The sequence below is a fragment of the Heliangelus exortis genome, chromosome 6 (assembly GCF_036169615.1).
Source record: "Heliangelus exortis chromosome 6, bHelExo1.hap1, whole genome shotgun sequence".
NCBI lineage: Eukaryota > Metazoa > Chordata > Aves > Apodiformes > Trochilidae > Heliangelus > Heliangelus exortis.
The window spans coordinates 24069751-24095877 of NC_092427.1; the positions used below are offsets into that span (position 1 = coordinate 24069751).

The window sequence follows — 26127 nt, forward strand, 5'->3', positions numbered from 1 at the left end:
TAACTTCTTTGAAATAACTACGGAGCCCTAAAAGTGAATTATATCTTAAAGGGCCAGCTGTTACCAAAAGAACTATCCCTGAAGAAAAGAAACCTACACACACACCTGAAACAGAAGTTCCAGCAATGCAAGGTAAAGGAACCCCTGATATGAGATTTTATGAAAAGGAAGTATTTGTGTTGTTTTCCCCAGCTAACATCTTCTAAAATGATTGTCATATTCTTCACACCATGGCAAGAGTATCTAGTCTCTATGTGTATATTTAGCTCTAAGTGATACATTGAAAACTCTAAGGCAAATATTTCAGATATGTGGTATACATATGCTAAACAGTAAATACATCCATTTATGAATAAAAACATGCTGAGGAGGTATTGCTACCTAATACTGCTGTATAAACCTTCAGTACTTATATATGCAATGTAGTTGTCAATTTAGTTTAAACCAGGGGTTTGAAGCCAATTGGTCATGTTATTGGTGAAGAAATAACAGGGCAAGAGCTAGTAACTTTGAGACCATTAAGCTTTCCATAAAGAAGGAAGAGCATGATAATAAACTAAGAAAAGCGAATGGCTTCCCCTCTAAGAGAAGAGAAATTGATCTTTTCCACATAATTAATTGTTCCAGCAAGTCAGTTTTAAAGCAGTGCAATGTTTTGTTCTTGAAAAGGCCCTATACTTTGGACATCAAAAGAACTTAGTTTTCTGGGTTTATTTGTTTGGGATTTTACCAGTTGAAATTTATTTTGACTTTACTAAAAGAAAGCTAATATCTTTAAAGTTCCTGAGTTTCATAAGAGAACTGTCTTTGAAGAGAAAGTGTCCACCACTGTTCCTAGAGAAGAGGAGTCTCCTTTGTATGAAGGTACATCAACAACACATCTACCAAGTAGTAAAATGCAGCGAATTTATCAATTCATGCTCTAGATTGTTCTGTAAAATACAAGGAACTTTCAGTTAATTTTTAATTATATGAAAGTAACTTTCATCCATGTCCCTGAGACCCCTAAATTTAGCTATAGTTTAGCACTTTAAAAATGTTCCTTTCTCCCCTATTAATGGGAGAAAGAAACATAAATAAGAAAGAAATTAAATTTCTGATCCAGGAAAGCACTTTAGCCATGTTGGACCAAAGAAATGAACTTAAGTAAACACTGGTTTAGGAGCCATCTTGTGTAAGACTTAACTAATTTTTGAGCTGGGATATAGATAGCTAACACTGGGTGAAGTTCAGTAACAATTTGTAACACACAGAGCTAAGTAACTCAAAAAGAGAACTGAATATTCCATAAACTCCTATTTTAATGATTGGAGATGGTCACTTCTGTCAATTGTAGGTAAATGATAAGGCTGAAATGAGATATTTAAATAATTTATGTTCAAACAGCTTTTTGCTCACCTATGTGTCTGCAGTTTTGTGTTATAAGTTGTCTTTCTAATATTGCCTTTTAAATAATACTAAAATAAGTAAAATAAACTAATATCTTTGAAAAGCCTGAAGTTTTTGGAGAAGTTCCTACAGAAGAAGTCCCTGCTCTTATTCCTAAAGCACCAGAAGCTCCAGTTAGTACAAGTACACCAGCTATTTGAGCAATCTATATAATACATTCTTACAGATTAATTATTCATCTTCATCATCCCATCCTTGTGCTATTCTGTTATTTAATGTGTTAATTCTAGTGTTTCCTAAGATTCTATGTGTTTGTAATTTGTTCTTTGTTACTTACATTTCGTTCATTATAATGTTCTTTAAAAAAATGTAATATCTTTGAAGTACCTGCAGTGACAAAGAAAACTGTCCCACTGAAGAACATACCTGCTGCAGTACCTACAGAAGCAGCTCCCCCAGCTAAAGGTACATGACCTCCAGATGCATTTTCTCTAGCCTCTTTCAAAAGGGAGGTACAAAGCATGCTTGTATTTCTTGAACAACATGGCCAGGTGCTATATACAGTTTCATGACAGTTGATGTCTTGTTAAAAGACCAAATTCTGTCTGTTTCCTTATTTGTTTTTGTCTTGGAACTGTAGCATACATATGGGGATATCAGAGATTAAAAAACATTAACATTATAAAACCATTTTCAGAGAGTTCCAAAGTTATTTCAGCATCTTTCTTCATATGCTAAAATAACAAATCAATACTTTCGACAGAATAATTCATCATTCAGTAAAACAAATTCAAGTAATATTTTCTATGGGGTCTTATTTTTGGCTTGTGTTAGCAGCTACTCAGATTTATGCATTCTGCAAAGAGAAATTAAGATTTTAAATTTAATTAAATTTAAATTAAATTTTTAAATTGTAGAATTGCTCTTTGCAATCTTTTCTTTAGTAAATCCAAGAATAAGATAAAATTTTAAATCAGGGCAAAATACAAAACCACAAATTTTTTTTTTTTTATATAAACATTCTTTTTTAATAAAATTCCAGTGCTGAAGAACTCTATAGATATTTGAAACATAATATTGCACTGGAGTTTTGCATTGGTTTAATAGGTAATTTTGAAATTAAACAAATGAAAAAAACAAAAACCCCAAAACTTTATATTGCCAAAATTCCTAAAGATTGTTTGATAAGGACAAAAACCAAACAGCTAACTACTTTATTTTCAGAGAAGGAGACGTTCAGACCTGTTAGCACTAGAAGTTAGAAAACTATTTAATGAGAACCAGAAAATGAAGTTCAGTTGTATTCTGAGGTTAATGCCATGTATTTTTATTTTGTTCCTGTAGAATTCTGTAACGTTTTAAAGAATTGTACTATTTATATCTTAGTGCAGATTTCTAAAATAAACTAATGTTTTTAAGTTCCTGAAGTAACAAAGAAAGCTGTCCACAAAGACAAAAAACCTGCTTTACCTAAAGGAGACGCTTCACACCTTACAGGTACAAATTTGAGTGGGATTTGAAGGATAATAAATATGTATCCATATATAAATCTTTTAAGTATTTTGAAAATATTCAGTAAGCAGTTTTATTTAGCTGTAACAGTATTAAATGAATGTAAAAAAAACAAATTAATAATTATGACATCTGTAGTTGCTCTTAAGAAGAAAATTAGCTTTACATGCCAAAGGGACAATTGCAAGGGCCCCTGCTACTTGAGATCAAGGGAGGGGGAAAAACATGAAAGTTACAAGGCTTAGATACACAGCACCGGTCTCTTTTCACTCAAGAAAATAGCTCAGTGTAGACCATTTCACTCATCTTCCAGCAAGCTTAGAGGTCAGGTCAGAGGAGAGTATGAGAATTCTACCCTCATTTCAAAGAATCCTAATTTTTAAGGTCAATACAAAAAAGACCTCTGAATCTTCAGATGAGCTTGAGTATTTGTATTGTGTTTGTTCTTTGTCTTGTGCATTGTCTTGTTTTCTGAAGTTAATGCTAAGTATTTAAACTAATATCTTTCAAGTACATGAAGTTTATGAGGAGATGCACATAGAAGAAATTTCTACTGTTCATAGAAAAGAGGAGGCTTCAGCATGTAGAGGTATATATATATATCTTCCTTAACATCTCTTCCTGCAATTTGCAAACTCATGCATTACAGGGATATTAAATTATTCATGTTCATGACTTAGTTCATGTTCAATGTAACTAATATTTGTGTTCATTCTTCTAGTACCTTACTTACATTATAAACTTGAGGGTTTTTTAACTTCTGTTTTATTCTACATAAATTCTTAAAATGAACTAATATCTTCAAAGTGCCCACAGTCATTAAGGAAGCTGTTCCAGAAGAAAAAGTACCTATTACTGTGCCTAAAAAGACAGAACCTACTATTGTGCCTAAAAGACCAGAATCTCCACCATCTAAAGGTATTTTGAAAGCCTAATAGAACTAAGATTTGTTGCTGATATGTTTTCTGTTTCTTATATAATTTTTGATTTATATAGACCATGTCCACTTGTGTCAGATTTGTCACTTCTATGTTGTGTATGTCCCTTTTGTTCTCAACGTGACTTTAAGTCATAAAACAAAATTAATACCAGCAAATACCTTTCAAGTGCTTGAATTGTGCTAGATAATTATTTCTAAAGAGAGAATTGTATCTTTGTCTTAAAAGCCAGAAGGACCCAACTGCAAAAAACTATAGGCCAACTTACCATTTCCTTCCCCTTTTTTTTTGAAGTTTCTTCTGTCCTTTATTTAGTTGTTAAATAATTAAAGATTAGTTGAGTTGTTCTTTTTCTTCTACATGAAGTAATTCGTTGTGATGGCATAGTAGTGGTATCAGAAATTGTTCAAAGGGACTGGGAAAAAAAGGAAAACTCTAGGTGTGTCAACAAGCAATAAGATTTACAGAATATATTTTCTTTTCATGGGTGTTTATTGGCACTCTGAGCAGCTCCAGAAATTTTGTCAACACTCAAGCAAGAAGTACATGCACTTCCTCTTTCACATTGCTCATGTTAAACTTAGTGGTCAGTTGATTTAATTTTGAATGGAAGTAGCATTAGGCACAGAAACCAGTTGTTCCACTTCATTCATTATAGAAGTCTGCCTGTACTGGCAGTTTGTGTGGCATGTACTCTTGCATGATGAAAGATGCACAGCCAAGTTGCTCAAACTGTTATTTGACAGGGATAGAGCCACAGACACTTTTAAAAACATGTAACTGTGTCATAGTATCTTTATACATCTGCTCATTTTGTCTAAAATCTCTGTATGCCATGTTTTATTTTTGTAATTTTTAAGAGTACTATGTTTAATGTGTGTAGGGTACCTAAGAAATCTATCTTAGAAGGGAATGTAAATGTTGCTTAAAAAGCTAAGAGTAACATAACATAGCTTATTAGTCAGTAATCATGGCTCTCTGACGAGATTTTCTCTTGGGCAGTAGGATTAAAAAACAGCACAACCTTTTAGTTCTGTTATTAAAAATTCTTAGTAGTGTGTAATAACATACAATATTTTCTTTATGACATACTTCTTTCTATATGTGATCTTTTATTTCTTTCTGCTATGCTTCACGTGACATTCTTTCTTCTTAATAATTTACATATTTTTAAATGCCTTACATATAACAAAAATAAATACTGTTTTATTTAAAGTGCAAGAGGTGCTCAAGATTACTCCAGAAGAGAAAGTACCCACTCCTGTGCCTAGAAAACCAGAACCACCACCAGCCAAAGGTATGTTGCACTAGTAAACTAAAATTTGGAAGAAAAACACACCTCTGCCTTGACTGTGCAGTTTAGTTTCTTGATTGCGTATTTGTGTTGTACTTCTGTTTTCTACACCTATAGTTCTATATAGTCTACTTTTTAAAATATTCTTCTTTTGAATCATGGCTGTAATAAATGTACCAGTGTGTTAGAAATACTGACACTGGTGGGCAGAGATCAGAGTGATACTTGAGAACCACAGCAAAAATCTTAAAAAGAAAAAAGGGCTTCTGTCTTTTGAAATATTCCCAAATGACAGTGAAAAATTAAATCTAAAAGAGAATTTAGTTATTTCAAAGTACAGAATAAGTGATAGAGATGTCTAACACAGGAGAAAACCTTCCAAGAAGTCGTTGTGTGTAGAAGAATGTGACAAGGAATACAGAACGCACAATTGGCAGCCTTTGACAAAATGGGAATTTGGGAGGTGGCTGAATAAAATTGAAAAATAATCTAAGAGAAGAAACTCCAAAAAACTCTGAGGTGTTTCCTCAGACGCTACAGAAAAATAAAGGATGCTTAAGAAAAAAAGCATGTGAAATCAACTGCTCCACTAAGAACCTACCTACTTTTCAATTTCTACTGAAAAGTTTTGAACATAGCTTTAAAATTCCATGTAGTAACTGAAAAAATCTTTCCTTAAAGTGCCTGAAGCACCCAAGGAAGTAGTAATAGAAGATAAAATCAAAGTTACTGTGCCTAAAAAGCCGGAAGTAACAACAGCTAAAGGTACATGTCATTAATAAAGCCATGGCAATAATTTGCCTTACTTTCACTGATAAGATCTTTTTGATATTATTTCCCCATCTTTCTATCTTATTAATTCTTTCAAATTACTCTTGATCAAGACCGAGAGCAAAAAGCCTATTTGGTAAAGTGTATTATGCTTAATTTTTGTTACCTTGTGTCCTTTTGTTTGTCTATTTTCCCAGTTTAAAGCTATTTAAATTTCTTTAAATTCTTAGTATTAACAAAATTATTAATTTTAAAGTGCCAGAAGTGCCCAAGAAAGTCCCAGCTGAGAAAATAACTGTTGAAGAGCCTAAAAAACCAGCAGTTCCACCAACTAAAGGTACTTGTCATTATAAAAAAAAAAAAACTAGAAACAAAACCATTGCTCTTTTATTAACACTATATATGAAAATATCCAAGAGCTCTGTTATATTTTTTGTTGTTGTCAAAGTTTTTTCTAGTGAATAAATGTGTTGTGTGAAAAAAAAATATATCTTGGTAATTAGTGTTCCCACTAATACTGTTCTGTTGTTACGTTTTAATGTTAACTAATGTTTAACTAAAGGTAACTGCTCTACAGAACTAATAAAAGAACAACCCTTCATTTTCTGAAGTACCATTTGTACATATTTGTAATTTACTTCTACTGTAAATGTTCTATGAAATATTTTTTTTTAAATTGTAGTTTTTGTGTCTGCACTTCAGTGAGATATCAGAGAGAATTTTCTGTAGGCAAAGAAAAATTATATTCATATTCAAAACCAACTAAGCTTTTGATGTCCCTGAGCTTTTTCTTAGTGTCTTGGTGTCTTAATACTGCAGACATATGTTTGAATTTCATACAAATAAAGCTGCTTACTTTCTTTAAAGTGCCTGAGGTGCCCAAGAAAGTGGTTTCAGAAGAAAAAGTACACACTGAAGTTCCTAAAAAACCAGAACCTCCACCACCTAAAGGTACATGTTCAATACTAATAAAATTGCACAGAAATTTTAATGTTTCTCTACATATTATCTTGTCATTTTCATAAGTTTTCATTACCCTCCTTTTTCTGATATTTGTAGATGTTAAAGATGTGTTGTCTTCTTCAGTTGTGAATAGCTGTCTGTAAGCAAGAATGTCTATTAATAGTGTGGATCAAGCAAGATGAAAAAAAAACCAGGCTATTTATAAGGGTTATTTTTTTTCCTATACCATTTTGAATTTTTAATCTTGGAGCTATTGTCTTCTTTTTCATTCCTATTCTTCAAATTCCTGAAAATGAACCTAATAAATATCTTTAAAGTACCTGAGGTGCCGAAGAAAGTTGCTCCAGAAAGGAAACCACCTGTGACTAAAATACCAGAACCTGAGGTTGTGCATAAAGAACCAGAACCTGTGGTTGTCCCAGAACCAGAGGCTGCACGTGAAAAACCAGAACCTCTTCCGGAGAAAGGTAAGTCTCAACACAAATAAAATAACAAAAGCAATATTTTTCCTTTTCTCTTTAAAATTGTGCTTCCTTTCGTCCTTCTGTTCACTAAGTTTCTGAATTACACTTGCTCTATGAATCTGCATGTGTGTGTGGAACAAACACACATGGGCCTTCTTCAAGAATACTGACAAATCTTGGATGTCTGAGTTGCCTATATTTTATACTTCAATTCTTCTTACTACTTTGGACTATTTTTACAAGTTTACCCACGTGGACTCATGAAAACAAACACAACTAATACCTTTAAAGTTACAATAGTGGAAGAAAAGATAGCACCAATTCTAGCAGCTAGGTCTAGATCTTAGTGTACTTTAAAAACCAGAAGTTCCTCCAAGAAAAACTAGATGCCATCACTGCTAATTCTTGAGTCTTCGTCTTTTTTTTACCTGCAGTGTTATTAATATCTTTCGTCCTGTCTATTCTGCTTACAGTTATAATGGATTTTACCTATTTCTTAAGTTCTGCAATCAGTGAATATGTGCACTTGCTCAGGGGAGCATGAGGCTTGTCTATGTGGATTTATGTACACACCTGGCAGAAATGTGGTATATTCATCCTTTAAAAAGCCTAAGGATTGATACCTGCTTCATTTTAATTATATTCATTACAAATGTGGTTTTATGTTTTATGGTTCATATAAATTTGGTATGATTGTCTGTTGTTAAATTTAGAACTAACATCTTTTATGTACATAAAGTGGCCAAGACAACCTTCCCAGAAAAGAAAGTACCTGTTCCAGTTTCCAGAAAACGAAAACCCACTGCAGAAACCTCAAAACCAAAGTCTCAGGAGGTAGAACATCAAGAACCAGAACCTGCTAGAGTGGCCCAGAAACAAAAGCCTATTTTGGCACCCCAAAAACTAGAGCATGTTATTGGATCTGAGGAGTCCAAGACTGTTTTGGCCAGCCAAACCCCAGAATCTGTTGTGGCATTACAAAAATCAGAGCATGTTATGATGCTTGAGAACCGAGAGTTTGTTCTGGTACCTGAGGAACCCAAGCCTGGTGTGTCATCCCAAAAACTAGAGCATGATATGTTACCCTCAAAACACAAAACTGTTGTGGAACCCCAAAAACCAGAGCTACTCATGGCCCTGGAGGGACCTGAACTCACTGTGGCATCTGAGGAGTCAGAGAGAGTTGCATCAACCGAACAATTGGAGCATGTTGTGGTGCCCCCCAGAACAAAACCTGATATGCCACACCAAAAATTACAGCTTGTTGTAGCACCTGAAGAAACAGAGTTTATTGCAGATTACCAGAAATCAGTATCCAGAAAATCAAAGTCGATAGTGTCACCCTGCAAGTCAGAACCTATTGTGATACCTGAGGAACCAGAACCAATTTTAGCACTCCAAAAACAAGAACCTTCTACACAACTTCACAAATCAAAGCCTGAAGTGGTACTCAAAGAACCAGAGGCTGTTTTTGCACCTGTGGAACCCCCACCAGCTGAGCTGGCCAAAAAGCGCATTGCTATATCCAGAAAACAAGCAGCACTACCATCTAAAGGTATCTCTTATGACTAGGATCTCTTTTTCTTGTCTTGAGTATACTATGTTGCACTGCTTGTTTTAAAACTTAATACACTAACTAAAAGTGCTAATATCTTTAAAGAGCCTGCCATGCCAGAAAAGGCTGTCCCAGAAGAGACAATTTCTGTAGTTATTCCTGAAATATCAGAGCTTCCATCAGCCAGAGGTACATGATATCATGAATACAAGATAAATGCACCTAATCTTCTCTTAACCTCTTATATTTTGTCTGTTACCTTAAATCTGAGGTTTAAATGATGCATACTAAACAAGTCACACCAAGTGTGTATGCCGTATTGTTATTTCAGAACATTTCTACTGTCTTCTGTGTTTCAGTCTCTGTATTTTTGTTCAGTTGTATTGTGATTGTAAAATTAAATACACTAATATCTTTGAAGTGCCTGAGATGCCTGAAAGGTCTGTCCCAGAAGAGAAAGTGCCCACCACTGTTCCTAAAACAACAGGAGCTACACTTGCTAAAGGTCTGTGCCACCATGATTATCATCATAAGAAATGGTTTCAGTTTTCTTAATGAATCTAATTTTAAATTGATCTTTCACTGTATACTGTGATAGCTAAAAGGAAAGAGAGTTGTTCCAAATATTAGTTGCTGTGTAGAGGCATCAAATCTTTCATCAACTAAAATAATCCAGACTTTTTTGTACTATGGTTCTTATGGCTTTTTTTTTGGTTTTTGGTTTTTTTTCCATATTCAGTAAGTTTGGGATGTAAGATTTGATTTCTTAGGCTATAGCAATGCATCAAATGGATAAGATTAATTCCTGTCTACATAAATATGTGCTAACATGTGATTACCTGGAATTTCTACATTTTTTCTCTGTACAGATTCAATTGTTAGAATACAGGGGGAAACACATAGGTAACATGAGGGACTCTCTCAATCTCATATGTGTTTAGAATTTATAATTTGATGTATCAAAACTGATAAGATACACAAGAAAGAGATTTCTACTCTGGATTTTTAATGTAAAGTTCTCCTTTTATCATTTTGCCAAGAATCTCAATTAATATAAATGGGGATTTTTACCAAAAATGATTTTCTTTAGCCACTGCCAACTGGCAGTGTCCTATTGTGTGGTAGTAAAAAGAAGACATGGTTGTGACACAGCAATATTAAAAAGATATGACAAATAAAAAAAAGCCTCACCAACAAAAAATCAACCACTTCAGAGAGAGTAAGGAAAGCCAGGTTCAGTGAACTCTGTAAGAACTGAAGTTGCTATGGGACAAGAAGTCTCAATATAAAAAGAGAGACATATCTAGATAAGTCAGTAAAATTCTAGGACATGGACACAGGTGATACTAATTAAATAAAAGATACTCCAAACTCAATGGTAAATGTAGTGCTTATCCAAATGGACTACACGAGATCAGGATGGTCTTCATTCTGTGGTCAAATTTCAAATGCAAAAAACATGGCTGTAGTTATATATTGATGTAATTTTTTTCTGACCATATGCTCACGGTGAGCCAAGAGTATCAGTTATGCAAATCTACAATTGAATTGCACAATTATTATGTATAAGCACACCAGATACTTGGTATTTGAGTGCAAGAATTCTACACCATATAGAGGAAGGAAAGTTGCTCACTCTGCAGATACCCTTTTACCCTCACCAAATGCAATTTCCAAGTATCGGATTAGAGAAGTCCTGAAAACTCATTAAGTCCAAGTCCCATGTGCAAAGTCTAGTGCAAAGGAGTTGAAAAAACAGACCAGCTACATAAAATAGAAATACTAATTATAGCGAGGTTTCTGTTCCTCACCCTGCTCCCACTGCTGGATGCAAAGCACTGGCAGCTTTCTGAGGGATGGCAGCAGTTAAGGTGTGGGCTGAGGTTGCTCCCAGGGAAAAGTCAGATCCCAGCCAGGCTGGGAATGGCAGTCTCTCCTCTCAGGAAGAGAAGGCTGCTGAGTACAGTAGAGGGGTATCCTAATTCACATCCCACCCTCAGGCTCTACCGAAACATAGGTATTGTTTTCCCACAGAACCTACTTATCATCACACTCAGTGCCTGTGCCTGTGCTCATGTGGGACTTTGTGTCTATGTGAGTGACTGAGAGAAGGAGTCACGGGGTCAATACCATGATACCAGCTTGTTTGTTTTCATGAGCTCATCTCTAGTTCGTATTTCACTGTTCGTCTTCCTGTTTGATGTCTAAAACTGACTGTTACTAATATCTTTGAAGCACCTGAGGTGCCCAGGAAGGCTGCTCGTGAGGAAAAAGTACCTGTGGCCATTGCCAAGGCACCAGAGCCTCCAGGACCCAGAGGTACCTGTCTTCATGGATACTTTAACAAAGAAGATACTTAATCGTCTTCTCTTAAGCTTTATCCTACCCTTTCTTGGCCTGTCTCTGTTTCCAGACTGAGACTCTCAAGGTTATGCATGCTGGGTAGATGGTGCTGCTGATGTGTGGAAGGTTTTGAGCTGGCTGTTGTGACATTCTGTGTCTGTGTTGCCCTTACTTGCTTCTTGTTGCCCTTGTTTTTGCTTCTTACTTGGCACATGCTTTCGCTGATGTCAAATGAAACACACTAATATCTTTGAAGTGCCTGAGATGCCTGAGGCAGAGGTCCCAGAAGAGGAAGAGGAGGAGGAAGCACCAGAAGAGGTGGCACAGGTTGCTGAGCCTGCAGAGCCAGAAGTTTCTCAAGCTGAAGGTATACAATGGTGTTCTGAAAGAGCCTCTTGTAGGCACTGGGTTGCTGCAGTTCTGAGTGCTTGTTGCTCCCTGTTTTCTGTGGGGAGGGGTGAGAGCAGCATTTGGTTGTGTTGTGTCTTTGTGGGCCTGTGGCTTATCTGCAAATACTTTCTTAAAAGCCCATACCTTGGCCCCTTGCTGTGAGGAGTCCCCCTGATGGAAGAGTTGTTGTTTGAAGAGAAGTCTCTCTTAGTCTGTCAAGAGTTTATTTTTTTCTGCTTTGCTCTCTGCTGACCTTTAGCTCAGCCTATTAACAAGAACTAATATCTTTTAAGTACCTGAGGTTGCCAAGGAGGAAGAGCCAGAAGAGGAGGTGCCAGCTGTTGTTCCCCCAAAGCCTGTGGCAGTGCCCAAAAAACCTGTGACTCTGCCAAAGAAACCTGAAGCTCCACAAGAAAAAGGTATATCTTCTTGGAGGAGTTGCTTTTTATTTCAGTGTATTGATTAATATTTTCATGTTATCCCTTCTTTTATGTATGACTTGTTATGTGTCCTCTACCCTCTGCTGTTTCTGTCTTTGCATATGTGACTTACCAATGAGTCACTAGAGGAATTCTGCAGTGTTAGAAATATCTAAGCTCTTTGATTTTGTTGTGTTACGCTCTTTTGTATTTCTTGACGGTAAAATTAAGAGGAAATATTTTCTTTAAAGCACTCAAGGTGCTGAAGAAAGCTGTTCCACCAGAACCATCGCCTGTTGCTGTACCCAAAAAATTAGAAACACCATCAGTGAAAGGTACCTATTGTTAATGTTAGTAGCATCATTAGAAAGAAACATCACACTCTTCTGTACTTAAGTTGAACTAATTTTTCTGGTGATGACCTGTCAGAGATAAGTGCATGTGAAATATGAAGTGCAATGTGGACTTTCAAATTCTGAATGGAATATTAGATTCAGTTCCCTGAAAAATATCTGCAGCTTTCTTAACTTTCTGTGATGTTTAAAGATTAATATTTACTGAATGCTTAGTTTAGATGGGATGAAGGTATTCTGAGGAAGAGCCTGCAAAAATTCTTCAGTTGAAAGAACATAATGTCTGATCCCTGAATTTTCTAATAAAATGTAGTACTGGATGACAGCAGCTCTACCATTCCTCTATCTTTTTAAAAGTAAGATAATGACAATATAGTTGAAAGATTTTCTGGCAAAGGACTGGATATGTCTAGGTGTTATCTTATTAGCACATGACAGGCTCATCACTATATTCCAAAAGAGAACAGGTGAAGTATATATTCCTGTAAGCAATAGAATCTAAAAGACAGACAGTGTGTAAAACTGAAAATAAGGACGAGGTGTAAAGAATGGAAAGAATTAATAGGAAAAAAAATGCTAATGATAAAGCAAAAGTTTATTTCCCCCCCAAAAATTATGTGACAATGACAAAGTAGTCGTGAACGATTCAAGACTGATATTCAAATACAGTAGGATTCCATAAATAGGTCCCTGATCAGCTGTTACAAAGGGGGTATGTATTTTCCACATTTCCCCGTTCACTCAGAAACAGAAACTGAACATAATTCCCATCTTCCGTGTGACATATTTGATACCCTGTTCATTCCACAACTTTGAAGTGAAGCCTGATTCATGACTCAGTGTAACCACAGCACTTTCTCAAAGAAGACTGTGCATGTTACTCATTGTCTTACTGTTCCATAGACATCTGTAGTTCCCACAAAACTAAAATATACTAATATCTTTGAAGTGTCCAAGGTGCCCAAGAAAGGTGTACTGGAAGAGGCCATATCTGAAACTGTGCCAAAAAAGCCAGAACCTGCACCAGTTCGAGGTACCTGTCGTCTTGTGTATGAGCCTGAATGAGGCTGCTTCCTACTGTCTTACATGTTCCTTCTGATGTCTATTGTCCTGTCCATTTGTGATTACCTGAAATTTCTACATTCTGTGCTGTGTATCAGTTACTAATTCAATTATCTAGTATTTTGCATAAACAATTAATGACGTTTAAATTTACTGTTTTGTTTTCACATTCTAAATCAGCATTTACTAAAATGATTTGACATATAACTTCATTGATAAGTTTCAAAGTTACTTCCCAATTTTTTATCTTAAATTGTCACAGATATTGTCTCCATGACTCCTATGTTCTCAGTCACCGTATGTGGTAGATATTAATCTTTCAAAATTGAAACGTATTTTTTTACTCAGAAATGCACATATGAGGGCTGTAAGAACAATGCTATATAAAGTGTTCACAGAAAATGCTGAAAAATCTGGAGTTTATGAGGAATAAGGAGTGGTAAAAAAATCCAGTAAACCATACAGGCTATGGAATATTCCACAGTGCCATGAAAATTCAGGCAGGAGAGCTACTTAGAATAAGAAATAACCCAATAATAATAAAAAGAAGTCCAACCCACAAACAAAGAATATAAATGGAGGGGGACAGAACAGGGAAAAAGGAAAAATACTGACTTCCTCACTATTCAGCAGTTTCCCTACTGCCACCGGCAGCTTTCTGAGGGATGGCAGCAGTTAAGGTGTGGGCTGAGGTTGCTCCCAGGGAAGAGTCAGATCCCAGCCAGGCTGGGAATGGCAGTCTCTCCTCTCAGGAAGAGAAGGCTGCTGAGTACAGTAGAGGGGTATCCTAATTCACATCCCACCCTCAGGCTCTACCGAAACATAGGTATGGTTTTCCCACAGAACCTACTTATCATCACACTCAGTGCCTGTGCTCGTGTGGGACTTTGTGTCTATGTGAGTGACTGAGAGAAGGAGTCACGGGGTCAATACCATGATACCAGCTTGTTTATTTTCATGAGCTCATCTCTAGTTCGTATTTCACTGTTCGTCTTCCTGTTTGATGTCTAAAACTGACTGTTACTAATATCTTTGAAGCACCTGAGGTGCCCAGGAAGGCTGCTCGTGAGGAAAAAGTACCTGTGGCCATTGCCAAGGCACCAGAGCCTCCAGGACCCAGAGGTACCTGTCTTCATGGATACTTTAACAAAGAAGATAATCGTCTTCTCTTAAGCTTTATCCTACCCTTTCTTGGCCTGTCTCTGTTTCCAGACTGAGACTCTCAAGGTTATGCATGCTGGGTAGATGGTGCTGCTGATGTGTGGAAGGTTTTGAGCTGGCTGTTGTGACATTCTGTGTCTGTGTTGCCCTTACTTGCTTCTTGTTGCCCTTGTTTTTGCTTCTTACTTGGCACATGCTTTCGCTGATGTCAAATGAAACACACTAATATCTTTGAAGTGCCTGAGATGCCTGAGGCAGAGGTCCCAGAAGAGGAAGAGGAGGAGGAAGCACCAGAAGAGGTGGCACAGGTTGCTGAGCCTGCAGAGCCAGAAGTTTCTCAAGCTGAAGGTATACAATGGTGTTCTGAAAGAGCCTCTTGTAGGCACTGGGTTGCTGCAGTTCTGAGTGCTTGTTGCTCCCTGTTTTCTGTGGGGAGGGGTGAGAGCAGCATTTGGTTGTGTTGTGTCTTAGTGGGCCCGACCTTTAGCTCAGCCCATTAAAAGGAACTAATATCTTTAAAGTGCCTGAGGTTGTGAAGGAGGAAGAGCCAGAAGAGGAGGTGCCAGTTGTTGTTTCTCCAAAGCCTGTGGCAGTGCCCAAAAAGCCTGTGGCAGTTCCCAAGAAACCTGTGGCATTACCCAAGGAGCCTGTGCCTGTGCCGAAGAAACCTGTGGCTGTTCCCAAGAAGACAGAGCTGGCAGCTGTGCCAAAAGTACCAGAATCTACACCTGTCCTTAAAAAACATAAAGTTCCATCTGTTAAAGGTACATAGGAGGCCTGATCCTCTCCTTTACTTTCTTCTCTGATATATGCAGTGCTTAGGTATCTGAGGGAATGGTCTGTAACTGTAAAATTTTAGTCTTCATATTTTGAATTCCTTACCCTTTTTAGTCATTAATATTTTCACTTTTTGTATGTATATGTATCCTAATGTTCACAAAAAATGAAAATTTATGGCAGGGTTTAATATTGGTTTAATTTACTAATATCTTTAAAGAACCTGATGTGCCAGCGAGAACTGTCCCTGAAGAGGAAGTGCCTCATCCAACACCTCAAAAACCAGAATATAAAAAACAAGAGCTTCCTTTAACCAAAGGTATATAATGCCAGGGGGCATCTCCATGAAGAATTTTTTTCTCTTCTTCTCTCTTGTCTTTGTTCATAACTGAGTCTATAAAATGTGTTAGTTTATGTGGACTATCTTGGAAAAGACTGTTTGTGGCATAAATAGTGTTCCATGCTTATGATTGCAGTTATTCACTGTGATTTTCTGTGTGCTAGCTGTCTTTGTTATTTTTATTTTTCATTTATATACCTAAAAATAAAAGGAACTAATATCTTTAAAGTGCCTGAGATGCCCAAGAAACCTGTTGCAGAGGAGAAAATACCTGTGGATTTTCCTAAAATACCGGAACCACTGCCAAGTGAAGGTATATGCTGTTATAGCCATTACTTTAAGGACAATCCTTCATCTAGTTTTCCAAGCATATGCTTTAAAATTGATGTTGTTCTTTTTTTTTTTTTTTTTTTTTGCATTGTAATATATTTAAATTACTTACTTCATATTTTAGATGATACCAGACTGTTTCTTGTATCTACTATTTTATTTTCATATTTGGAAGTATATATCTCTTCCAAAATTTAATATTTTCACTTGACATACACACAGGATATATAGAGGATATTCATAACAAAGTATGACTCTTTTTCAGTTAATTATTAATTTGCACAACATTTGATTCTCTTAAAACCTAGTAATTGTAGAGGTGTTAAAATCTTAAATTCATTGAGAGCATTGACATTTTCATGCCTCCCAGTTACAATGACTCATTTGCTAATTTAATGTTTAGTTTTTATAGTGCACATAAAAAATATCTTCACACAACCCTGATTCATTCTTATATAGAAAGTGTGAAGGTTTTCAAAAGCACACATTAACTGCAAAGGAAACAAATAGTGAGTGATTACTTGTCCTAACATGTATATGTCTGTGCCTATTGGAGTAGCTTTCTTTTTTGTGCTGTCTCTGGTAATTGTTCATGTGAAGCAATCTTATCACTGGAAATTTTCACCATTGTCAACATTCTTTAAAGAATATGAAGCTGTAAAGGAGATTGAGCCTGAAGAAGCAGAAATTCCAGATGCGGAAGTAGAAGAAGCTTTGCCAGCTGAAGGTATTCAAAGTACTTACATAGAGGCTGTCCAACATCTTCTTTCGTTACTGTGTGGCTTTTTGCTCCTTTGTCATTCTTAACACATGTATCTGTATGTTGTCTGTTTCTTCGTAATTCTTCCTGTTACTTCTAAGTACAACAGATTATTTTAAATGGTTTCATATCATTTCTTGTCAACGTGTCTTCTGGTCATTTGGTTTCTTACCCTCATTTTCATGTTGTTAAAGTACTTTTTTAAGTCAACTTGGATATCTGTATTGTGTGCATGTTACAAAGTAATAGCGTCTTTCATACCCCCCATGCTCCCATTTAATTAAAAGAGTATTTTCACTGGCTTCACTGGAATTGGAAAATTACATCTTTGCATTTGTACATTACTCTTCGTATAACTACTGTGGTAGCAAACTTTTACTAAATCTACCTAATGTTATTTAAAGCACCAGTACCTCAAAAGAAGATCCCTGAAAAGCGAAAACCACCACCACCTACTGCACCAGTAGAAGATATTAAATTGGCAAAAGACCTCCTTAAAGGTATAATCATCTGAAGCCACAATTAACAGTGGGAAATGAAACATAATCCTTTTAAATGATACTGATGAATCTTGAAAAGCATGCTTTTAGATGCATTTCTCTTTTTTTGATCTTTTTTTCTTTCCTTTTCTAATTTACTTTCCCTCTAATGGTGCGCCTTACTAATGCTCAGTCACTTATGGTTATTTTACCAGTGTTATGCCAAGTCTGTTTACATGGGTTCTTTTCAATAGCTACAGAAAAAAGCAATGTGTTAAAAAAATCTTAACCAGGTTAACACATTCTTCTATCTTTCACATAATTCTTCTATCTTTAACATGTTTTACAAATGAAAAGAATCCCCAGCAATAATTTGCTGGTCTTCAGCTAAACCATGCTTCCTACAATTTCTCTGACTTCTAAACAGTTACTCAGCCAGATTCTTAGCTTTATAGCTCTTTTCTTTCTATTGTATCAGTAGTATTAATCAGTTATTTGGCTTTTTTAGAGTCGTTTTCTTTTTTTTTTTAATCTAATGATTTGTAGGATAACATTAAAATATTTTTCTTTATAGCTCAGGATGCAAGAAAGAAAGTTGTGACTGCAAAACCTGCTGAGCCTCCAAAATTGGAGCCTCCACCTGCTAAAGGTACCAAGCTAATATAAGAATCTTACGTAAAGTAAGCCTCTCTTGAACCCCGAGTTCTCAACATCTTTGTCTTTAATTTGGTCAGAAATCTCAAGACATTCTCTACATTAGATTATGCTTAACAGTAGACTCTAGTCTTGGTTACAGATATTCATGCTATATTTATGTTCATTTTAACTTTCCATAATGCAGCTCATGAGATGCAAGAGACAGAGTTAGGGAAGAGTTCTTTTTATGAGTTTTGTCACTTGTGTAGATTCTCACTTGGGTTCTCTACTTAGGGAGACATAAAAAATAATATACTGTTTAAATACATATAGCATTGCTCAAGCATACTTAGTTTATTATTTCCTGGAAGTGTATTTTTCATATCCACTGGAGCTTAAGGCAAGTTAAGCAGCTAAACAATGAACACTTCTTCTTAATTTTGTTTCAAGTCTTGAAATTAAACCAACTGTATCCTTGGGAACATCATAGTTCAGATAATAGATCTGTAACATAAGGCTGTAATGAAAAAGGAAAATGAGATTAAAATGTTCCTATGCTAACTCTTTGATTACACAACCTGTGTAGTTTTTCAAACCGTGCTCCTGTTTTGTTAATTGGTATGGAAATTATTAAATTATCCAACATTATGTGTAAACATAGAAGACAACTTTATCTAAATTATATATTAAAGCTATCAATTTTAATGTCAAAACATTTATCTTTGCTTATAATGTTCAGTAGTCGACCAGCATTTGATTTCTGTGTTTGGAATGGTTAGTTGTTGGTTAGCTCTTACTGCATTGTTGGTTAGTTCTTACTGCTATCATGAACCCATAATAAAATCTGGAATAACGTTCTTTTAAGTGCCTGGACTAGTAAAGAAACCTCACAGAGTAATTCCCGAAGCTACTCCTCCACCAAAAGAAGAAGTTGTTTTGAAAAGAGGTATAGTTTATATAGGCTCTGTTTTTTAAAACCCAGTATATTAACACTGCTTTGTAAATTTCTCTAAGTAGCATGTTTTTATGTATGAAAAATTTAATGAGTAAAACACTACCTGATATTTGTTTCTTGGTAAAAGCCCTTATAGTTGCAGGATGAAGTGGGAATCAAAGGATCTGTGATGAAAACAGTGTAATTATGAAAATCTGGTTCCCTGTAACTCTCTTCTGTTTTCTTAAATTTTGTAAAGCCTATACCAGAGTTGACAGTTTTCCACTGTCTTCAACTTCTGGACCCTGAAGTATAGTTAAGTGTAGTACCTTATCATTTAAATATGATGAGAAATATATAATATGCTATAAGTATTTTTGTCTCTCATAGACAATTAAGATTGATATCTTTCCTCTCAGATGGACTGCTCTCAATAAAGCATCTTTCTTCTCTAAATTACTTTGAATTCAAAAAGGCTTTCAGAATAGTATCTTGAATAGTTACACAAAATCTTCCATTTATATTGAACTATGTATTTTACATTCATATTTTTCATGACTATTGATATATTTTTAATCTTTTGTCTCATTCACTGTCTTATTCTTTGTTTATGTTGAACTATGTATTTTACATTCATATTTTTCATATGTTGATATATTTTTAATTTTTTGAGTCATTCACTGTTTTATTCTTTTACCTGTGCTTTAAAATGGAAATTCCTTTTCTTTTAAAGTTCCTAAAAAGAAAACAGAAGAGGAAGAACCTAAACCAGAAAAAGAACCTAAACCAGAAGTTAAACCAATATCTACACCGGTAGAAAAAATTGGGAAACCAGAAGGTACTAGATCATATTCAAATCTATCTGGTAAAGTATAATTAAAAACAAACAAACAAAACCAAACATGAAGCAAGCTCCCACTTTTAAGTCTTATTCTCTGAAATCTTTACAAGATGTCTCTCGTTAACTTGATCATGTAAATTAAAGGTTTGTTGAAAGCAAAATTTAACATCCATATTTGAGTCTGAATTCTGCACATTGGGATTTTTTCTCAGTCTTCACTGTGCAGAGAACTTAACAAATATTTTATGATAGTTATAAAAATGTAACTATAGGAAAACAATCCAAGTGTTCTTTTTGTTTGCAAATATTTGTTCTTTTCTGCATCTTGTGGTTCTAATTTACTCATCTCACTCTCAAAAGTTCATATTCCTAAACATTATGAACATCTTAAATTGTTTTTGTCTAAAAAGAAAGAAAACTTTTAAACACTTGGAGACAATTTGAGTTGGGGATTCAGTGTGTTTCAATATATCTCACAAAATAAAAATAATATTTTAAAGTCCCAGAAATTCCTAAGAAAACTGAGGTGCCTGTCATAAAAAAAGAGGAGAAACCTGTGCCAGAACCAACAAAAGGTACTGATGTGTTATACGCTTTTTCCTTATTGCAGCAAACAAATGATATTCATTGTTGAATATCATGCTATATTAACCTAAAGCATAATTATCATCCAGTTGGCCCATGAGTATTGTGCTATGATTAACCACTTTGCAATCTTCTGGATTTCTTATTATCTTTAATTCTTCAGTGCTTGAAAAGTTCATCTTTTTTTCCATTACATCTCACTTTAAGAGAGCTTATCTCAAGTTAATCTCTTGCTTTCTGGCTAAGTAAACAATGAATTTTGTCTCTAATTAACTCTCTCTGTACTATCGCTTCTAACTTGAATGTTCAGTGGGATTACAAAACATGTAAATTAACCTGTTTGTACCTTTTGTGTTTGAAATGCCAGAATCTAAGCAAGCAGCTGTTCCATTTCCTGGGCCTAAAACTGCAATAGCTAAGAATTCTTTAGCCATGAATATAAGCGCAACCTTTCTTGTGCACCTAGTAGCTTCCATTGAGAGATTTCAGGGTAAAGGGACATTATAGGAATGTCTTCAGTATTGCAAAGACTGAAAACTTCATACAATCTGCAGAACATTTTAAAGGACATACTTAAAACAAAATTATTTATTAAAACAAACATTAAAACACATTTTTCTTTTGTTTTTCTTCTTTTTCCCCCTGCAGCTCTAAAATCTCCAAAACCAGCAGCAGAACCAGCACCAGCTGTTACTACTCCAGTGGCAGTCCCTGTGGTTGGAAAGAAAGCAGGTATTTATGTTTATTATGTGCTATTTATAGGGCTTTTTTCTCTCTGAGATACATAAATATCTTCAGGACAGAGCAAATGAAGTGATTCATTTCAGGAAGATCTTATTCAAAAATCTTGTTATAGAGACGGTCACCTAATCTAAAAGGCAAATGTCTCTGAAACAGCTTAGGGATGAATCTGTGCTCTTGTTTCTGGATGGTAATGTCTGTGTCTTTATTTATTGTTCTACTGTGAAATCTGTGCATTCTGTTGATTCCTTGATGTTGTTTATGTCCTGATGTATGTCTTATTACATTGTCTGTATAGCAGAAGAAAGGTCACACACGATTTCAGACAAATCTTACGTTGTATGGTTTTCGCTTTTAATTTGCCATTGAAGCCCAGGGAAATGTAAGTTTTGTTGAAGAACTGGAGTATTGTTATTTTCATTTGATACACTTTGATCTCACACTGTGCTGTGAGAAAGGAACTGTGGAGAGACTAATTCCTCTGAAGCACTGTGAGCCTGAGGTCCATCAGTACATCTGATGTACATGCTGCTTGTTCAAAAGGACTTTGTGTTAGAGTAGAACTCAGCTCTAAGGCACTTGAGAAACCTAGGCATGAAAGTCTCTTGACCATTTATTTGGTGATGTTGCCTGCAGCTGCTTAACTAATCCATTTTACACAGGTGGCCAGATAGGTCTTAGAAAGCTGTCATCTGCTACTTTTTACCTGAATTGGTTTTAAACTGGCAAACTAGTGGGACAATGCTCTACCATAAGAGTGGTTTCTTATGCCTTTGGTACTGTTTGTGTGTGCCGTTCTTATCTTTCTCTTGTTTTGTGCTTGTGTTGTAAGTTGTCTGTTATGTGGAGGAAATGTGTTGTATGTTCATTTTATTTCAGGTATAGCTGGAAATTTTGTCTTAAAATAGATTGTTCCTGATGTTTGTTCTTACGGATTTTAACTCTCTAAATTACCTGTGAAACCTTTGTAGCTGCAGAAAGGCCCAATGCACCATCTGTACTAAAGCACAGAGATAAAATGCCCCCAGGGGAAGAAGAAAAGCCTGAGTCAATTGTGTTAAAGAAGACTTTGGTTGAGAAAAGCTTGCATGTAAAAGAGAGAGTAAGTCCTAAGGAGGAGGAGACAGTCCTGGATATTCAGACAGTAGAGCCACTGGAGTTTAAAATTTCACTGGAAACAGCTGATGGAATACTGAAACCAGAGAGAGATGAGCAGGAGAAAGTGTCTCTTAAGTATTTTATCCTGGCCCCCGAAGAAGAGGAGCCAGAAATTACACCTGTAGTTCCAAAAAAGACTACCTTTATGGGTGAGAAAATAGAAGTTGCAATAGATCACATTACTTATTCAAAGGATAAACCACTGCTTCCTGATGAGGAATTGAAATCTATTTCTATAGCATCTGAACATGTGGAGGAAGATTCTAGAAAAGAAAAGGGGGATGAAATTAAAATGATTGATCATAGGAAAGGTGTTGTAGAGAAAGTCTCTGACAAGTTTAGTGTTCTTCATGAAGGAAAGATTCCTGTACATGAAAAAGAAGAGGAAATCGAGTCAATATGTGTACTTAAAAATAAACCCAGAAAGCTGTATGAGCCCAAGGACCAGAAAAAACTTAGAGGAAAAGAGAGAAAATCAGAAGTCAGTTTGCAACCTGAAGAATTTTCTATTAAGGATAAACCTTTATCTGTGAAGGAAATCACAGAGGCAGGATTAGCTAAAATTCCTCTGCTTAAAACTGGAAAGGATGGAGGAGGTTTTACTCTAGAGAAATCTGAAGTTCCTCTTGGAGACTCCATGAAGGAGCATGGCATACAGAATAAATCTCACTGGATGAAGAAATCTGCTATGACAGTAGCCGAAAAACCTACAGATGAGATTCTTAATAAAGAAGAGAAGCAAATGAAAATAACTCAAGGTAAAAATCTGGACTTTACATCAGAAGAACTACATTCTTTAGACCTGTCTGAGGAGTCTGAACAATCACTGATTGAAAATGTTGTCCTAGAACACCTCACTGAAGATGAGGAGAGTCCAAAAGAAAAAGCTTATATAATCTTTAAACCATCTGTTAAGACAGAAGTAGTGGAAAGGAAAACATGTGAAAAATATTCTACAGAGGAAGAAGTTCACCTTGAGGAAAGTTCAGGACAATTGTTGACTGAGAGAGCACATCTAACTGATAAAAAATCAGGCAAAAAGATAATACCAAAGAAAGAAGAGAAAACCATCTTTAGCACCCATTTACAAAAAGACAAAATTAGATTGTCAAATGCCCCTGAAAAACTACCTGCAGAAAAAGAATTGTGTGATGAAGCCATTACAGGTGAAGGAATGGAAGGTAACATTTCTGTTGGTGAACATGAAAAAGGGGTCAAAGGTGAAACAGTTGACAGATCTGAGCCAATGATGAAGGTTCCTATTGAGCCACCAGGGAGTCAAGATAAAAAACAGTTGCAGGAAGCTCATACCGTTCAGGATGAATGTAACGAAATTCCATCTCTCAAAAGCAGCAAAGATAAAACTGAAGAAAAGAAGTATTCTTTGACTGTGGAAGAAATTAAGCTTCTGGCAAAAGAAGTTCCCATAAGAGAAGGTACATCAGATGAAAAAAAATCAGATAAACTTGGCACATCTATCACCATGAAAAAAGAAACAGGAAAGCTCTCAGACAAAATGCCATCAAGCAAAGGAATTCCTGCAAATGGAGAAGTTACTTCAAGCATAGGTAAGTTAGTAACTCCCAAGAAAGAAGAAGGAGAAAAAGAATATCGGAAATCAGAACCTGCTCACGTGACTGAGCAGGCCAGTAGATTTATGAGTGACAGCAGGAATTTGGATACACCTGGAGAATCACATGAAGTACCTTTGGATGTTCCTGCAAAGACTCGTGCAAAGAGAGGTGAGGAAGACCACTGCCCAATTCTTCCACGGAGTGCTTATACTATTTGCTTCAGGAGCATAACATTTGCCATTTTGATGTTTGCTTTTGTTCTTTAACACCTTTCACCCATCTAGTCTGTCGGCTGGCTGTATTGGCATTCAGCCACTCTTCATACATTTGTCTACCTGTTTGTATGTACATCTGTTGAATTGATGTTCATTGTAACTCTTATGCTATTATAGGACTACATAGATCATATTGTGTGCCATTATTTTCTCAGAAAAACTCACACATTTTTTTTCTAATATTCATTTTTTCATCTACTGCAATAAAATCTGTTCTGCGTTTCATTCATATCATTCTCCCATTAAAAGTATGTTTTATATTTCCTTTTTCAAACTGATGATGAGAAGCAGCATAGCATGGGAAATATTTTCAAAATCTGAAATGATTCATCACAAGTTTGGCAACTAACAGAATGTCCCTCACTTGTGGATGTTCACTTGTGATGAGTATCACTTTTTACTGAAACATATATTTAATTGATAAAACATATTTTTGTTGACTTCAATAATAAAATTGTGTGTTTTTCAAAAAAACTCAACCCCTTTAATTTATAATCGGTACTTAAGCTATTTTGGTTGACAGGTGGGTATTGATTAAGGGACTAATTGTGAGTAAAGTGTCAGGGAATGGCAGAATTTTACAGAATAATGGGCAGGGCAATAAGTTGAGGAACTAGGACCTGCTAAGCAGCCTTTCACTCCCTGCTGCTGAATACGTCTTCCCCATGCTTCAAGATGTTGAGCTTACCATTGAGATACACACAGTATAAGTTGAATAAATATATACATATGTTTTTTAATTCCTCACCTTGTATCTATATACACCTAAGGGAAGGGAAAATCTGATTTAAATAAATATTTATCTTCATTTTTGCATGTATGTTAATTAACTACATTCCTAATTGTATTGCTGTTCTGCTTCAGAGGCCAAGCCACCAAAAGAAGAAACTCCGAAGGGTCTCAGTCCAGTCAAAGGTAGGATACTGTAAGTCAATACTTACCAGCAAAAGTAATAAATCAGGATTAGTGTATTCATTTCTGAATCTGAATTACAGCCAAGAAGACACCTTCACCAGCAGATGCAGAAAGAAGGAAGCTCAGGCCAGGAAGTGGTGGTGAAAAACCTCCTGAAGAGCCTCCATTCACTTACCAACTCAAGGCTGTACCACTGAAGTTTGTCAAGGAGATGAAAGATATTGTGCTAAAAGAATCTGAATCTGTTGGGTCTTCTGCAATCTTTGAAGTCCTTATTTCACCATCCACTGCGATTACCAGCTGGATGAAAGATGGAAGTAACATCCGAGAGAGCCCCAAACACAAGTTTATTGCTGATGGCAAAGATAGGAAGCTGCATATTATTGATGTTCAGCTGTCAGATGCTGGTGAATATACTTGTGTATTACGACTGGGGAACAAAGAGAAGACCTCTACAGCCAAACTCATTGTTGAAGGTATTGTCTGTTTTAAATGTATCAGAAATTTAAAGTCCAGTTATTCTTCAAGCTGGAAGTACTGATAGGTTGTGAATTTACAGTGGTTGGCAGATGCATCATTTTGTTCCATCAGTCACTACATGTTTTGATTTAATTTGTCTGGCATTTGTGCATCACATCTTCTGTATATAAATGAGACAAATCAGAATGTTGTGTTTCCTACAGAACTCCCAGTGCGGTTTGTGAAGACTCTTGATGAGGAAGTCAGTGTGATTAAAGGCCAGCCACTGTACTTGACATGTGACCTTAACAAAGAAAGAAGTGTGATCTGGAGGAAGGATGGGAAGATCATCAAAGCCAAACCTGGGAAATTTGCTCTGGGCATCATTGGTTTGTCACATTCCCTCACAGTCACTGATTCAGATGATGCTGATGCTGGAAATTACACTGTTACCGTGGAAAACACTGAGTTGTCATGCTCATCTTGTGTTAAAGTAGTAGGTAAGCAGTAAAAATCATTTGCTCCTTTCTCCGTTGGATGTTTGGATTGTTTTAAAATTAGGAAACGTTTTCTCATAGCTTTACAATATAAATGGATGGGCAAGATTTTTACAGAAATGAAGATCTTTTTTTTACACAAGGTCTCATAGTTCTATTTCTCCTTTTTATGACCCATTTGTTTGTAGTAAAAGTCTGCTAAGCCATATTTT

At 35.8% G+C, this 26127-nt stretch overlaps 2 protein-coding genes across 4 annotated transcripts in view; both read left to right on the plus strand.

Annotated features, from left to right (window-relative positions):
* Positions 1–26127, plus strand: part of TTN (titin) — a 237288-nt gene that overhangs the window by 111573 nt on the left and 99588 nt on the right. Inside the window, exons 142-172 of one of the 3 annotated variants that reach the window (XM_071747224.1) lie at positions 52–132; positions 781–864; positions 1492–1572; positions 1774–1854; positions 2809–2886; positions 3413–3490; positions 3709–3819; positions 5056–5136; positions 5815–5898; positions 6161–6241; positions 6772–6855; positions 7185–7334; positions 11486–11596; positions 11913–12038; positions 12290–12373; positions 13341–13424; positions 14492–14575; positions 14852–14962; positions 15136–15378; positions 15612–15710; positions 15961–16044; positions 16708–16788; positions 17226–17321; positions 17875–17949; positions 18802–18882; positions 19604–19708; positions 20212–20286; positions 20945–21028; positions 24909–24959; positions 25040–25435; positions 25643–25918. In XM_071747224.1, coding sequence (XP_071603325.1) covers positions 52–132; positions 781–864; positions 1492–1572; positions 1774–1854; positions 2809–2886; positions 3413–3490; positions 3709–3819; positions 5056–5136; positions 5815–5898; positions 6161–6241; positions 6772–6855; positions 7185–7334; positions 11486–11596; positions 11913–12038; positions 12290–12373; positions 13341–13424; positions 14492–14575; positions 14852–14962; positions 15136–15378; positions 15612–15710; positions 15961–16044; positions 16708–16788; positions 17226–17321; positions 17875–17949; positions 18802–18882; positions 19604–19708; positions 20212–20286; positions 20945–21028; positions 24909–24959; positions 25040–25435; positions 25643–25918 — 3420 coding nt within the window. The remainder of the gene's footprint in view (positions 1–51; positions 133–780; positions 865–1491; positions 1573–1773; positions 1855–2808; positions 2887–3412; positions 3491–3708; positions 3820–5055; positions 5137–5814; positions 5899–6160; positions 6242–6771; positions 6856–7184; positions 7335–11485; positions 11597–11912; positions 12039–12289; positions 12374–13340; positions 13425–14491; positions 14576–14851; positions 14963–15135; positions 15379–15611; positions 15711–15960; positions 16045–16707; positions 16789–17225; positions 17322–17874; positions 17950–18801; positions 18883–19603; positions 19709–20211; positions 20287–20944; positions 21029–24908; positions 24960–25039; positions 25436–25642; positions 25919–26127) is intronic. The other 2 variants (XM_071747225.1, XM_071747226.1) reach the window with 2 other exon arrangements.
* Positions 21136–24058, plus strand: LOC139797632 (probable DNA double-strand break repair Rad50 ATPase). The gene has a single exon (XM_071747228.1). It carries the CDS (start codon positions 22056–22058, stop codon positions 24033–24035), a length of 1980 nt encoding a protein of 659 aa, XP_071603329.1. The 5' UTR covers positions 21136–22055; the 3' UTR covers positions 24036–24058.

What these genes read in the sequence shown, in the direction of transcription:
- LOC139797632 (XM_071747228.1), top strand. Translation starts at nt 22,056, where the DNA reads ATGCCCCCAGGGGAAGAAGAAAAGCCTGAGTCAATTGTGTTAAAGAAG.